The 16,789-nt window shown below is 35.8% G+C and overlaps 2 protein-coding genes across 3 annotated transcripts; both read left to right on the forward strand.

Moving 5' to 3' along the window:
- Window positions 1–2,050: 2,050 nt before the first annotated feature.
- On the forward strand, window positions 2,051–9,306 carry LOC121238461 (protein SMG7-like). 2 transcript variants are annotated; one of them, XM_041135317.1, is made up of 8 exons: window positions 2,051–2,303; window positions 3,135–3,255; window positions 3,451–4,056; window positions 4,345–4,467; window positions 5,678–5,910; window positions 6,030–7,978; window positions 8,128–8,268; window positions 8,634–9,306. In XM_041135317.1, the coding sequence occupies exons 2-6, from the start codon at window positions 3,184–3,186 to the stop codon at window positions 7,954–7,956; spliced, it is 2,961 nt and encodes a 986-aa protein (XP_040991251.1). In that variant the 5' UTR covers window positions 2,051–2,303; window positions 3,135–3,183; the 3' UTR covers window positions 7,957–7,978; window positions 8,128–8,268; window positions 8,634–9,306. The 2 variants fall into 2 exon arrangements, with proteins under 2 accessions (XP_040991251.1, XP_040991252.1); XM_041135318.1 differs by having other exon boundaries at window positions 3,199–3,255.
- Window positions 9,307–12,773: 3,467 nt separating this feature from the next.
- LOC121239450 (non-specific phospholipase C2-like) lies at window positions 12,774–16,699 on the forward strand. Its single transcript, XM_041136696.1, is given in 6 exon segments — window positions 12,774–13,375; window positions 14,110–14,717; window positions 15,902–15,910; window positions 15,913–16,080; window positions 16,199–16,520; window positions 16,590–16,699. Coding segments are annotated over 5 exon segments (1,560 nt in total). The 5' UTR covers window positions 12,774–12,911; the 3' UTR covers window positions 16,510–16,520; window positions 16,590–16,699.
- Window positions 16,700–16,789: the final 90 nt, after the last annotated feature.

The raw sequence follows: 16,789 nt of genomic DNA on the forward strand, positions 1-16,789 counted from the left end.
ATTTTTAAAAAATATAAAAAAATATCAATACATTAATAGTCACTTCCTTAATTATTAAATAAAGAAAAAAATTAAAATACATGAGGTGTCAAAATGAGGAGACAAATTGAGTGGGCAAAGAAGTATTTTTCATTTGGATTATTAATTGAATACCATTTTTGAAAGTAAAATGAGGGGTAGGAAGAAACTTCGAGCACGGGGCCAATAATCAACAGGTCCATAACTATTTAAAAAAGAGAAATTTTGCTGTATTTTGAGTGTGGAATTCTTCCTATTTTTCTCACCTTTTTATCTGTTAAACCGCTGGAATTGCGATATTTTTCCACTTGTGCTAATCCTAAGTTATCAATTTTCTCCGTTGTCAAATCCGAAAATTAAATCTAAGTCTCATGAAATGTTCAAATTAGGGTCTTGTCCTCTTTAATAGGTAAAGAAATTTTCTAAGCTATTACTATTGATATGAACGAAAAGTTGGGGGAAAAAAATAAAAGAGCAATGGCTCTTTTTGTTTTTTGTATTTTTCTTTTGGGAAATAATAAATTAATGTCCTGAAAAGTGCAGTTTAAGGTATAAAGTTCTGAACGTCCAAGTAGGGGGAAAAACCACTTTGGATGGTTGTGATCATATCTCATGGATTACAAACGACCCTTTATTAACGAGTATTTATTTGGTGCTTTCAGATACAGACATGCGGTATTTACGTCTTACCAAATGTTCAAAATGAGGAGGTAAACTCAGGCAGCATACTAGTATTTTCCTACTCCTTATATGGAGTACTGTGTAATAACCTCTTCTTGTTTTATTTTATTTTTCATTGTTTCATAATAGTTTTTCTCATATAATCTGTAAATGTAGGTGTTTTCAAAGTTTTTATTTGAAAAATCATTTGATGTTATGATATTAAGTGTCTAAAATATTATAAAAATAAAAATAAATATTATAAATTCTATTGAGACAATTTTAACCATGGTAACCTCTTCCCTTAGCACCTACAAGCAAGGAAAAAGATATTGGGCAATCTAAGCAGGAGATGCCTTCGATGACTACTTTAGAAGCGCTATAAGTGAATAATCCTCAAAGTGTCTAGAGAGTTTTATGTCTTACCAAGAGTTATTATAGTAGACTGGCTGTATTTTGTATTGGAAGCTTTCTAACACTTGATTGATGATGTATTTAATGTAGATCATTTCGTTAGATGCATTTAATGATGGGCGTGCGCTGGGTTTCAGCGTTGCTGTTATCGGGATAATCATGACACGTCGCAAGTCATTCCTCATTGATTATGCTCTTCACGTTGGGTCTAATTGCCCATTCTATAAATCTCCATCTTCATTCTTGTATTCTAAGTTTTAAAACTTAAACGAAGATATCCTAATTCACCATATAACATATTCAATAATTTTATATTTTTGTAGGAAAGATTAATGGAAGAACAAGAATCCTAAATGCTCAATAAGAGCTACTAGCACTATAAGTGATGGACAATCATAGCATGTTTTGTAAATGCTAGGAAATTCTTTTATATTCATCTCATAAATCATAAATATGATTATTAGATATCTTCTTGTCGTTTGAATAAATTCAATCCTCTTTCTTTCCCAACTCTATTGAAAGTTTTTAGATTAAAAATAAATAAATCTAATTGGTTAAATAAGTTCCCTAAAAAGTTAATTAATACAGTTGAAGAAAAAAAAATGGATAAGTAAATATGAGTTTGGTTTAAATTTGGTATTATTAGGTTAAATATATATATATATATATATATATAGAGAGAGAGAGAGAGAAAATAAATCCTTTTTTTTTTTAACAATGATATTCATTAATTTTATACCTAAAAAAGTATTTCTATTTTTATCATTTTTTTTTCCGTTTCTATCTTTATCTCATTTGAGATTCTCAAGTTCTGTTGAGAATTTGAGTTTCGAAAATTAAGGAACATTAAATAAAATTCAATTCAAATTGAAAAAGAAGAAGAAGATATTAATGACTCCCGACGGCACAAGATCAAGAATTTCCAATATAAAAAATAAGAAAGTGGCGGGCACAAAAAAAAGAAAAATCTAAAAGGGATTAGGAAAATGGAAAAGACGGCCAGAAGAAACGGCGTCGTCTCCGGCATATGACAGAAATGAGAGAAGAAACTGGGTAGAATCTCTCGTCAAAACTCCTAACCTCATCCCCCCCTATTGCTTTGTACCTATCTCTCTCCCACAGAAGCCAAACCCTAACAAAGATTTTCCTATTTTTCTTCACTACAAGATGCTTTGATCGACATACCACGCGCGGTGGATCCGATTCGCGAGGTCTGTATTTATTTATTCTGTTTTTTTTTTTTTTTTCTTATTGTTTTGGATTTTGATAATTTTGTTATTTTTTGGAAAATTTCGGCCTGATTGATCCAATTCTCTCATAATTTTTGGCCGCATCGGATCTGGTTATTTCTCTTCCTTTTCATTTTTACTTTCTTATTATGTATTTTTTTGGGGAAAATCTTCGACTTTTTAATCAACGAGCGTTGCTTGTATTTATGGAATTATTTTCCTACTATCTTTGCGTTTAGATGCCTATAAAATTAACTTAACGAAAAGCGAGATTATCTTATCAGGGTTGGAGGTCGTAATTTATGTTCTGTTTTATTTATGGGTATCAGAATCATCCTATCCGGGTTCTGGTGACAAAAAGTTATGAATTCTAGGAGTTTCTATTTATGTTTCTTTTCTTTCCCAACATTGTACCGGCAGCCCGGTGGGTTTGTGCAAAATGTTGGACGAAGAATTTGCAGGTTGAGAGGTTACCTCTCATGCTAAATGTGGGGTTTTATCTTTATTGATTTTTATTTTTAATTTTATTTATCACTGGGTTTATTGGGTTGAGAATAAACGAGCAAAAATCTGTGGTGCTGTTTTGGTCATGCATTCATGCTGCTACAAGAGTCCTTTGGCTGGTTTTTACATATATGGCTTTGTTATTGCCGTACGAGTGTGTCTGTTATTTTGGCTTTAGAAGGAGCAATGCAGAGAAAAAACTCATGGTCTAGAGGTATGCTCTCAGCAAGAATATCAACTTGCAAGCTATATACTAGTGAGTGTGTTATCTTTTTGCTTGGGTTTTCAAATTGATGTGTGTTTTTGTAGATCTTCTGCTGATCAATCCTGTTTGAAGTTGGGCAAGCATATTAAATGGATGATGATTGAACAGATGGATAAAATGTCTGCTCCTTCATCTAGGGAGCGTGCCCAACGCCTTTATGAGAAGGTATCTCCTTTTTCCCTCATTAAAATTGAGGTTTTTCTGTTCTGGGTATGGGGCTTGGATTATCTTTTCAATCCTTAATTAATTTGTGCTGGTAAAAATATTGCTGGATTTTCCATGTACAGGACTCTCTCGCTCTTTCTCTGTTTGCACAATTTATCTTTCCCTTTAAGAAGATAATATTTGTACTTTATGCAGAACATAGAGCTTGAGAATAGGCGTCGGAGGTCAGCCCAGGCACGCATCCCATCTGATCCAAACGCTTGGCAACAGATGCGTGAGAATTATGAAGCGATACTTCTTGAGGATCATGCTTTCTCTGAGCAGCACAGCATTGAATATGCTCTATGGCAGTTACATTACAGGCGAATTGAGGAGTTGAGAGCACACTTCAGTGCTGCTCTAACATCTGTAGGCTCAAATGCATCTCAAGGTGTGAAAGGCCCTGCTCGACCTGATCGAATTACAAAAATAAGACTCCAATTTAAAAATTTTCTTTCAGAAGCAACTGGGTTTTACCATGAGTTCATATTAAAAATCCGAGCTAAGTATGGCCTTCCACTGGGTTATTTCTCTGAGGATTCAGATAATCGAATTATTACAGAGAAAGATGGGAAGAAATCTGCTGAAATGAAAAAAGGTCTGATATCTTGTCATCGTTGTTTGATATACTTGGGTGACCTTGCTCGTTATAAAGGATTATATGGGGAGGGTGACTCCAAAAGCCGGGAGTATACGGCAGCGTCAAGTTACTACTTGCAAGCTGCATCTCTTTGGCCATCAAGCGGGAATCCCCATCATCAGGTTTTCCCCTTTATTAACACTCTGCTACTATTTATCCTAATTGCATTTTTCAGGACTTTATAGCACTTTTCTCTTTTGCTGGCTGAGTGAATAATATATGCTCCTTGTATACAGTGATAACTCCCTTCTTATTAATAAAATTTATCTATCTTGTAAAAGAACTATTTTTTTATCGGTATATCTTGTAAAAAAACTTTTGATCCTGATATATTCCCTGTTTAGGCTGTATTTGTATGTTTTATTGTGATCTTGATCTTTCACTGTGACATTCTCTGATCTTTGTGACAGCTTGCTATCTTGGCTTCATATTCGGGGGATGAGCTGGTGGCTGTGTATCGATATTTTCGGAGTCTGGCAGTAGATAGTCCCTTTTCAACCGCGAGGGATAATTTGATTGTTGCATTTGAGAAGGTATAGTGTTTGAACTGATTGGTTTATAAAATATATATTATTTACCTGAGTTATGGCTGTTTTGCAAAAATGTTATAGCATGTCTAGAGTTATATCCTTCTGTGTTGTTTTATCATCTGCATCATTATTTTTCTGTTAAGTATTTGTTGTTTTGCGGAGTTAACAGGTAGCCCTTGTGCATCCTTCATCTCATTCATTAGTTTCTAGATTACTAAATTGAATTTGTATGTTAAATGCTTTTCTTATATTGAAAGTCTAAGGCTTACTGCATTTTGAGTAAGAGTGGAAACTAGACTATTGTTGTTTTCAGTTGGAAGTTCTTTAACTGGTGAACCGCATAACATCAGTTAGATAACTATGAGCATGCTTATGGGTTTGGAATCTAATTCACTTTCTTGATTTAAAGGCAAGCCACTCATTCTAAAACTTGATATTAGATAGTCTGAGTTAAAATACAACTCAAGTCAACTCAAAGAAAGGCTTAATCTTAACTAAATGGGGTTGGCTACATGGATCGTTTTAACACCAGATAAGATCCATTTTCATCAGATATGACACTAGAGTATGATATAACCTGATTGCTTGAACGATGTGAATGTGATCTTTCAGCATCACTGCTTCTGAACTTCTAAATGAAAAAGTTAATTAGAAGTAATCTATTAGGTTTGGAGAATATGCTTCTGTTGCGGTGCTAATTAATCAAAGTCCATTCCCTGTCTGAATGTTTTTTGGATGTCCTCGCATGAAATATAATAACCAGCAGAATTGTTATTGCTGCTTAAATACTGTTCGCTGATGGTTAAATGAATGGTTTGACAACATTCACTGAAGTTCACCACACTGTACTCTCAAGCAATGCATGTTTAGTTATATTTTTGCCAGAAGCAAAGCTATTTGTATTTTTATGCTTCTGTCTCGAGTCATTAGCTTTGATCCCATAAGAAATCTCCTTTAGTAACTGGCTTAAAGCTGTTTATTAGAACTGCCTTTCTTTGGGCCAAAGCTGTAGATTTCAATGGCCTCAATTTTCATGCTTTTCTTTTTTCTATTTATTCCCCCTAAATAGGTGTAATCTCTTGTATACTACCTGTGTACTCAGGCTTTGCCTATTTGTATTAATATAATATAATCCTTTACCTACCTTTAAAAAAAAAAAAAGTATCTGGCTTAATATATGCTTCTCTTTCTTTTTCCCTTTCATTCCTGGCAGAATCGTCAAAGTTACTCTCAACTACCAGAGGATATAAAAGCTTCTGCAATCAAGGAGTCACCTGTACGGATGACTGGCAAGGTAAGAGGGAAAGGGGATGTGAAACCTGCACCAAAAGATACCAACTCAGAAGGCAGCCAGGTAAAGGAGAGAACATCCACCGTGCCTGAGACATATAAATCCTTTTGTATTCGATTTGTTCGTCTAAACGGCATTCTTTTCACACGTACAAGGTATTTCATCTGGAATCCCTACTAAAATTGGTTATATCTTGACCAAACATTGTGGACTGACTCTCTCTCCCCTTCTCACCCCTCCCCCCTTCTGTGGTTTTTTGTCTTTATATTTCTAGCCTGGAGACATTTGCAGAAGTTCTCTATTTGGTCAGCAGTGGTTTACGTGAGCTCCTGTCTTCTGGGCCACAGGAAGAGCTGAATTTTGGTGCTGATGCTCTTGAGAATGGACTTCTCATTGTTAGACTTGTCTCCATTCTTGTATACACAGTTCATAATGTGAGAAGGGAGACTGAAGGTCAGACATATTCAGAAATTGTACAGCGTGCTGTTCTACTTCAGAATGCATTTAATGCAGTTTTTGAGTTGATGGGACACATATTGGAGAGATGTGTGCATCTGCATGATCCTTCTTCAAGTTATCTCTTACCTGGAATTCTGGTATTTGTTGAATGGTTGGCATGTTTCCCAGATGTTTTGGCGGGCAGTGATACAGATGAAAAACAGGAAACTGTTAGATCAAGATTTTGGAACAATTGCATATCTTTCTTGAATAAGCTCTTGTTGAATGAGCCGATGTGCATTGATGATGATGAAGGTGTGACTTGCTTTAATAACATAAGCAGGTATGAAGAAGGTGACACTGAGAACCGACTTGCTTTGTGGGAGGACTTTGAGTTAAGAGGATTCTTGCCGCTACTTCCTGCACAAACCATTTTGGATTTTTCGAGGAAGCACTCCTTTGGAGGTGATGGCAATAAAGAAAAAAAGGCCCGTGTTAAAAGGATTCTAGCAGCGGGGAAATCTCTAGCAAATGTGGTTAGAGTCAACCAAGAACCAATGCGTTTTGATTCGAAGGTCAAGAAATTTGTTATCGGTGTTGAGCCCCAAATCTCAGATGATTGCATGTTTGCTACGACCTATGCGAGCATGCCTCCTACAGATGGTATAATGTATGAAAAACAGACTCAGAAAACAAAAAATTTGGACGTTCTACAGCCAAATCCTGAGCTACACATGGGAGGGGAAGAGGAGGATGAAGTAATAGTTTTTAAGCCTACAGTGGCTGAGAGGCGAACTGATGTGATTGGTTTGGAATGGGCCCCGTATGAGGGCCTGGAGCCTGGTCTAAATGCTTCTGCAGGTGTGAAATTTTTTGGCAGTTCTGTTTCAGCCCCTCTAGGTAATCTCCGGCAGCAGATTGCTCTTGAGGCGGGTTCACAAGTGCCTGCATCTGTTGGTAATATGGTTCCCCCGCATCTCCAACCGATTCAATCTTATGCTTCAAAGTGGTCAGTGGAAGAGGAAGCTCTTCTTGCTAACAGCTTGAAAGGTCTAAGGTTTCTGGAGAATGGAAATCTAATGAAATCTGAGCATCAAGATATTGGCATATTTACTCCTGTCCTTTCAGCTTCCATCCAGCAAGCTGTCAGTGCTACTGTCGGTATGCCATACAGTCACACAAAAGCTCTGGAAGCTGGGATATCCAAAATGGATGCTTTTGTATATTCTGGGGCTATTTCTGATAACTTTGCTTTGAAAACATCATCAGCATCACCTGCTGGTATGAAAAAAAGTCCAGTTAGTCGTCCTGTTAGGCACCTTGGGCCTCCACCTGGTTTTAGCCCTGTTTACTCTAAACAAGTGAATGAGCCTGCTTCTAGTTCAGAATTAGCGAGTGAGATTCCAATAATGGATGATTATAGCTGGTTGGATGGATATCAGTTGCCATCATCAACCAAGGGCGGTGGGACAAATGGTTCCATGAATTACCCATCCTATTCAAACCCCCAACACATTGGTATCAGCAATGGCTCGAGTGGGACTGTCAGCTTTCCATTTCCTGGAAAACAAGTTCCAATTATGCCATTCCCAGTGGAAAGACAAAAAGACTGGCAAGAAGACCAGACACTTGAACATCCAACTCTATACCATGAACAGCAGTTACAGCAACAGCATCAACTCATCAATGGAAATCAGCACTTTATTCCACTGCCTGAGCAGTATCAAGGACAGTCCCTCTGGACAGGTCGTTCCTTCGTGTGATGTCTGCATGAGAGTATATGCGGTAAGACCAAGTTCTCTGTACTAGAAGTTGCAATTAGTATATTTTTACTGCTTGTATTATTGGTAGTGTTGTTTCTTTTGTTATTACAATAAGTTATTGATTACTGTAATTAGAAACTTATTCTGATCTGACAAACTACCATTCTCCAGGTCCTTGGGAATGATTCTGGTGAACGTACTGCATCCTTTTGCTACCAAATTTAAACTCCAACTTTGTAGCCTTGTCAATGTTGAACTAGTGTTGGAGCCTGAGTGGCATTGGCTTTATTGCAGGCGCTTGCTACTACATGAGTGAGTATTTATCTAATTACAAGCACTGTGTGTGAATGATTTTTTTTTCTTTGTTTTTTTTTTTGGGTTGGGGGGGGGGGGGGGGGGGGGGGGGGGGGGGGGGATTGTAGGATTTTGGTTACCCTAGTTAAGAGTTTGGTTATCTAATTACAAGCACTGTATGACACTGAAAGGCGCCTTTATCTCTTCCCTCTGTCATCTGCCGTCCACCGTCTGGTGTATAACTACCTGAAAGTAATTTCACTTGGCATTTCTTTTACTTGAACTGATAATGTATTTTCTCTGGATTCATTGCTTTTGTTCAATTTTCTTTGTTATGGGGTTTGTTGTATCATCTGCACTTTGATTTTGTTCTCTTGTTACAGATTTCGTCAACCACTCCAGCCTGGAGGAAGAGAAATATGGAAACATCTTCTATGATTTGAAATTCGTAAGAAGTAAATGCCTTGTCTGGCTACATGGGATGGGTAAAACGTGTTAATAAGATCATCTGTTGGTTTTGTGCCTTATGTCTTAGACAATTGGTGGAATAAAGATGTGCTCCCCCATTTAACTCAACTGTTAGACAGTCTAGCTGTCGAAATTGCTGATATGGTCTTAGGCTGGTGGCAGATAAAATTATATAATGCTCTACTCGACGAGTTCTTTGCTACGAAGCTTAGAGGAGCTCCAGTTGGGAAGGTCGCTGGTTGTGATCTGGGGTATCAGCAAGTTGGACAGTGTGATATGATATAAAGACATCGTGAAGATAGTATTTGGGGGTGTGAGTACAAGCGTGTCGTGTAGGGTCGTTGCCTCTGGATCAAAGACTTTGTTATGTTGTTATTATGCTCTCTTTTGAGTTATTATTAGAATGCATGGGCGAGTATGTGATAGGCGATATGCAATAGCATTTTGGTTCTGAAAAGTCGGGCTCGACTCGGAACTTTTTTATGATGAAATAATCTTGTGGAATATACACATACTATGTTGGATTTCGGATTTGTATCCGAGATCAGATTTGGCTTATTTATCTCTAGTTTCAATTGCCTCGATTTCACTGAAATGATAGTTACAGTCGTGAGTATGCAATTGTTGTGCAATTATTTTGAAAAAAATAAATAAATACGGGATCTACATAAAAAAAAAATTTTTTATAGTATCCTACTCTTTTTCAAAGTGATTGTATAACGTTTGTGCACTTCACGACTGTATGTAGCATTACTCTTCTATGAAATGTGTGTATGAATGCTTTGACCTTGCTTTCCAATGTTGCAATTTGAGTTAATAGCAGCTATTGATTATATAATGTTACCTAATAAATACATCTCCCAGCAAGATTACTGTCTAATTTTCATTTTCTTCCAAAAAAAATTGCAATGAAAAATCACTAGGGAAATGGTTACAATGTCAATTATCCGTCTGATATTAGTTAGACCAGTGAAAGATGAAAAAACATGAGGAAAGAAGGTACGATTGTCATAATTGTTGTTTGGTTTCGGTTTTAAAACATGGTTTGGACGTCTTTAGGACATCTTCAACTCTCTATAATCAGATCGAGTCAGCAGGAAACGTCGTACCCTTTCGTTGAATAGAAATTTGAATGGGAAACCAGATTAGCTCCAATTTCATGGGAAAACTCAGAAGTGGGGTTGAAAAAGGGGAAAAAAACACGAGAAAATGACACATTTCGTTGAAAAAGATGGTGTGTTTGGTAAAAATGAATCATGGTTGACAGCTTCATGTTAAGTTGTCATATTATAAATAATTTCATAGATAAAGTGTTTGAAATAAAAGTAAATTAAAAGCATGATACGATGACAAAATTGATGACAAAATTAAAGATGAAAAACCACATTTCTTTATATATAAATAGCTAAAGTTTTAAGTAAATTTTGAATCACTTAAATATATAAGCATAGGCGCCAAGTTCGATTAAAAAATATAAAGCAAAAAGCATATAAAAAATTTGATGACGTAGTGACACAATATTAAATGTCAAATCTAGGGGTGACAATTTGTATTCGGGCCGTGTTAAGTCATGAACATTCGATTATATAGGTTAATTTGAACAAGTACCCGTTAAGCTAAACATGTCAAACTTTCAAACCCTAATCCGACTCATTTAAATAGTGAGTCGTATCGTGTCACCCATTTTGATCCGTTTAATAATTAATTAGAAATATGTCAACACAACATGACTAATTTAAACCAGTTTCATGTCAATGAGTCGAACTAACACACATAATCCATTTGAACTGATTAACATAATTTCACATAAAGTTAAAATTTATATTTATTAGTAGTTACAATATCTTTTAAAAAAATAAGACTACTTATTAACAAAAAATATCAATATTTTTTAAATTTTAACACATAATAAAACCAATATTACAAACATTACAATAACAAATATAAACATAGGTCTATAATTACAATCTCAACAATAAAAACATAAACATACTTAGGAATACTAATATTATAATTCAAAAATAATAAAATTGTGATTTTGAAATAAAATTTAAACGGATCAAAATGGATTGATTTGTCCCATTTAGGATTAAGCAGGTTGACCCGTTTAAAAATCGTGCTTTAACGGGTTAACTCGTTTTGACCTGAATCCATTAACATCAAATTTAAACTTGCTAATTTTGTATCGTGTCACGTATTGCCACCTTTAATTAAATCTTAAAAGATAGAGAATATACCCGCTAAAAAATATTGGTATATACCTATTGAGAGTAAATGGTACATTTTAGATACCACTAATGCATATATGAACCAATTAAACTCTGTGTGTGTGTGTATATATATATATATATATATATATATATATATATATCATATTTGTAGATCTGAATATACAAGTGATGATGGGTATAACTTTAGTTATAAATATATACACATGGAACAAAGCTGTCAAGTTAGTCTATTAATCTTAAAAACCCCTCCATTTTAAAATTAGGTGTGAATCCAACCTTGTCTGAACACGAAGAAAACAGAGTGCAGTGCAGATCATTCATTATTTTGGAAGCTGAAGGCCGCGGCTTGGATCGAGTTGGGATCCCAATCAGAGGGCTGCTGCAATCTTATATATATATATATATATATATATATATATATATATAGAAGTGGTCGCAGTCGGCATTCCTTAAGGGAAACATGTGCCTTTCATTTTTGTTGACGTTGACATTCAAAATTGACTTTCTTGTGGTGATTACCGGCAGCTAATCTTCAAACCATTGCATAGAATTTAAGGTCACAATCCACCTTTATTTCCCCTAGTCCACTATTGAAAACTCACTTGCTAGACCTACCGAGGGAAGCCACCGAAAGTCCTCACCAAATGTGTAATTTCCTTTTTCTAATATGTTTTAAAAAAAAATCACAAACTCATTAAAAAAAAAATACTTCCTTAACTATTAAGTTAAAAAAAAAAAAAAGGGTACAAAAAGTTGGTGGACATCCTCGGTGGAAGTAGTGTTTTCCATGCACTAAACATTCATTTTATTTTTAATTATTTAAACTTTTATTTTGACACCATTACACATTTCATTTAAAGAATTATTTCATTCACAAATCGACAAATCAGTGTGAAAATACATATTTTATATCTCTAACGTGATAGGATTTGGATTATAAGGAAAAGTTTAAAATTAAATATTACAAATTAAGAATATCAAATTCTTATTATGTCCGTAGTGTGAAAAGTATGTACTCTACATTTACTAACTTGCAAATATAATTTTTCTAATTTTAAACGATTCATATTGTTATAATTTATTACGTATACAACAAACTTGATTTTTCATTAACTTATTATATAATAACTGAAAATTACACCATTTAATTTTTTTTTTTTAAAAATGCTGTAGCTGAAAAATCCCAAGGATTCCATCAATTCCACATTATTAATCTCAAGTCGTAAAATCGAGACCATAACAATAAGAGTAATGCTACATGCAGTTGTGGAGTACGCAAGTGCAATGCAGTCTCTTTGAAAAAGAGTAGGGTCTACAATTAATTTTTTTTTCATGTGGATCTCATATTTATTCATTTTTTCAAAGTAATTGCACAACGTTTGCACACTCACGACTACAACTATCATTTGTCTAAAAATAAAGCAAAAAACCCAAACTTTCAATATTTAGGTCTTAAATAGTTTAAGATATAAATATATTCGAAAATTATATATATATTATGTGATAAAAATAAAATATTTAAAAATAAATAAATTAACAGATCAGAATCCAACTTAGATGGTAGGATCATAATCAGCATAATTAATAGATACATTTAATTTATTAATCTGATATTTATAATCAGATTTTAAACCTAAAATATATAAGGCCCTCAATCTCACACGCAAGTTTGTAAATGGTGACAGTGAATGCCATCGTTGTCACGGAATCGCGACAACAACAAAATCGCAACAAAAAAACCGCAATGTCCCCACGTCTCGTGAGCCTGCGGGATGCGTGGACGAACCGGATTTCACCGTCGAAGTCGCCTTTATAAGCTGCTACTGCACTCACAGGCGTCACAACAGATGCTCACGAGCTTTCCCTCGTGCTTCGCTATAACCAGACACCTGTAGGCTATACTCTCCCTCTGTGGATTTCTCTCTCTTCATCGACTTCAGGAAGAGATCAGCTTCGCCAACAATGGCCGTCAAAGAGTTCTCTATGCTCTTCATTTTCCTGGTCTTGCTCCGCCGTAACCAAACCCATGCGAGTCCGATCAAAAACATCGTCGTGCTCGTGATGGAGAATCGGTCCTTCGACCACATGCTGGGCTGGATGAAGAAGCTCAACCCCCAAATCAATGGCGTGGATGGCTCTGAATGGAACGCACTCTCCGTCACGGACCCCAATTCGAAGCGCATCTTCTTCGACAACCAGTCACACTACGTGGACCCGGATCCCGGCCACTCCTTCCAGGCCATTCGTGAACAAATCTTTGGCTCCAATGACACCTCCGCCGACCCTGCTCCCATGAACGGCTTTGCTCAGCAGGCCTACTCCATGGACAGCACTACCAACATGTCTCGGAGTGTCATGAATGGCTTCCTCCCCGACATGGTTCCTGTGTACAAAGCGCTCGTCTCTGAATTTGCGGTGTTCGACAGGTATAGATTATGAGAACTGTTGCTGACGTGATTTGATCTACTTTTCAATTATTAAAGTAATTATTTCCCATAGATTATTATACGTGCCTTAAAACATGTCATAAAAAGCATAGCTTTCAAGCTTCGAAAACTGATCATGTTTCTTTCATCATGAGTACCATCCATGTCGGTCGGCCACATTTGAACATAAACTTCACCACCAATCAGTGAACTTATTACCATTCGATTTTCTTGCTCTTCATTTCTGGGGAATTCAATGATAGAAATTAATCAAAACTGCTGTGACGGTGATGCATTTTAATTAGGATTTTAAAGAATTAGGAACTCTACACACAAGGATCTAATTCTTTTACCCATGCCAAAAAACATTTTATATTATGATTGATCATTTTGATTAAATATTTATTTTTTTTGAATTATTGCCATAATTTCTTTCATATCCATTTTGTTTCAAAAATTCAGAAAATTTGATCCTATATGTGAGAGAATTTATTTATTTTCTCGGCTTATTTTAAGTCTCATTTGAATAGAGATAAATTTAGATGAGTTAAATAAAATATTATTTTTAATATTATTGTTATTATTTTAATATTTAAAAAAATTAATTATTTATTATATTTTATATAAAAATTTAAAAATTATAATGATAACATAAAATGAATTGAAGTAAATTTTAAATCTTACGAATTATTTTATTTTATGTTTCACGCCGAGAATTTATTTATTCAAAACAGATGGTTTGCTTCCATGCCGAGTTCAACACAGCCAAACCGGCTTTACGTGCACTCGGGGACTTCAGCAGGAGCAACCAGCAACGTTGCGGCGCTTCTGGCAAAAGGCTACCCACAAAGAACCATCTTCCAGGACCTCGATGACGCCGGAATATCCTTCGGAATATACTTCCAAAACGTCCCCACCACTCTGTTTTACAGGAACCTGAGGAAGCTCAAGTACCTGGACAACTTCCATCCGTACGACTTGTCGTTCAAGAAAGACGCCAAGGCCGGGAAGCTCCCGGGCTACGTCGTGGTGGAGCAGCGTTACTTCGACCTCAAAGTGGCACCGGCCAACGACGACCACCCGTCGCACGATGTGTATCAGGGGCAGGTGTTCTTGAAGGAAGTGTACGAGACGCTGAGGGCGAGCCCGCAGTGGAACCAGACGCTCTTGGTGATCACGTACGACGAGCATGGCGGGTTTTACGATCATGTGCCTACGCCGGTGCGCGGGGTTCCAAGCCCGGACGGGATAGTCGGGCCGGAGCCGTTTTACTTCAAGTTTGATCGATTGGGAGTCAGGGTCCCTACCATCGCGGTCTCGCCTTGGATCGAAATGGCCACTGGTATGTACTCGGTTCTTATCGCCATCTTTCTCTCCTCAAAATTAATGAATGCTTCAAAACATTGTTTTGTTGCACTAATTATATAAATATTACTCTAATTATATATATATATGTACTTGTGTGTTTTAAAAACTCAGAAGGAAGAAAGATTAATTTTAATAATTTAATTAATTGCTTTGATAATTGATATTGATCTTTAGAAAATAATGGGATGTTTTTAAGGATTATCACTAAAAGAATGACATTTTCTTAAAAAATAAACAGATATTCATGCATTTAGTCTAAATCCCTTTTTCCAACAGGAGATGTCCTGTTATTTTTTTAACAGAGGCAAGCCGGATCCCATTTGCATTACTTAAAACTTAAAAGCATTATGCTACGCTAGTTATAAATTTTTTTTTTCTTTTGGTTTTTTTTTTAAAAATATTTTTTTAAGATTTTCAATCAGAAAAAAATAAAAAATATATAAATTTATTAATATTCACGTTTTAACTATTAAGTAAAAAAATTAAAAAAAAAATTAAAATATATGAACAATCACTAAATTTGAAAAGCTTCACTAACATTTTCCTTACTTAAAAATATCTCTATGAACTACAGACAGGTAAGTACCCATAGTTTTAAAGGGTGGGACAGGGATTAATAATTTTGTCCCAGAATGATCATTTTCTTGGTCCAATCCTCTTTCTTGTCCTAATCTGGCTCAAATATCTTCGCTTGGTTGGTTGCCAAAGTGTCTTCCTTTCAGAAAAAGCAAAAGTCACATCGAAGCTGCCATTTTTCACTGTTTTTCACAACATTTTCTTGGTTGATATATAATAATAAATATATTATATAATAATATTATAAAATAAAAATATTTTTATAAAATAATTTATAAAAATATCACTCATTTCAAATATAATTATATAAAATATTGTGAAAAATTATTATGTATAAATCATTTTACAGGTGGGAGGAGGCTATTTTTTTCCCTTTTCTTCCTGATGTCAATGACTCAATATGCATAGCGTGAAAACCTAGTCAGATTCCGAGGGTTCTGTTTTTTTAACAGCTTGACGACTTATAAAGCAAAGTTGCGTCTCTCCTTGGCCAACACTAACTGATTATTTCTTTCCTTTTTGAACTTGTATTTTGTTTGCTAGTTTATATAACTTGTGAGGATGGTGATGATGATGTTACAGTTGTTCATGGCCCAATGGATCACCTTTTCCGACATCAGAATATGAACACTCATCCATTCCAGCAACAGTGAGGAAGCTTTTCAACCTTTCCTCTCCCTTTCTAACCAAGAGGGATCAATGGGCTGGTACCTTTGAAGGTATTGTCCAAAAAAGGACTGAACCCAGAACAGATTGCCCTGGTTAGTCACACTTGCCCCTATTTTCAGAACCAATTAGAGAAGACTATAATGCATGGGAAAAAACCAAAAAATAAACCCAGAATTTATCTAACAATGTTTTGTTATGCTATTTGAATAGAGCAACTGCCTACTCCTGTCAAGGTCAGGAATGCTGAGGCTAATGAAAATGCCAAACTTAGTGAATTCCAGCAAGAACTATTACAGCTGGCGGCAGTCCTAAAAGGAGATAGTTCCCTCACAAGTTACCCAGAAAAGATAGGGAAAGACATGAATGTCAAGCAAGGGACAGAGTATGTTGATGATGCAGTGAAACGCTTCTTTGAGGCTGCGCTTTATGCTAAGAAAATGGGAGTAGATGGAGAACAAATTGTCCAAATGAGGCCATCCCTCACTACAAGGCCATCAAAATCTTCAAGCAAAAGCCCTTGAGAGAGAGAGAGAGAGAGAGAGAGAAGGGGGGGGGGGGGGGGGGAGGGGTGAGTAGGACTTTTTTAGAAAGGGTAGTGTATATGGGTAAAAATGTGCAGAACTCTATTGTTTCTCTGGTTCTATACAGATTCAAAGAAAGGGAAATATAAAAAGGAATAGACAAATGGCTTACCGCCTAGATTTTACTTCACAAGGTTGAGCACATATCTAATTAAGCCAAAGTCTAAGCAAGCAAGGGGTAGCAGTGACTTCAAAGTGCTGGTCTTCGGCCAAAATCACA

Source organism: Juglans microcarpa x Juglans regia, chromosome 7D, assembly GCF_004785595.1.
Source record: "Juglans microcarpa x Juglans regia isolate MS1-56 chromosome 7D, Jm3101_v1.0, whole genome shotgun sequence".
Lineage (NCBI taxonomy): Eukaryota > Viridiplantae > Streptophyta > Magnoliopsida > Fagales > Juglandaceae > Juglans > Juglans microcarpa x Juglans regia.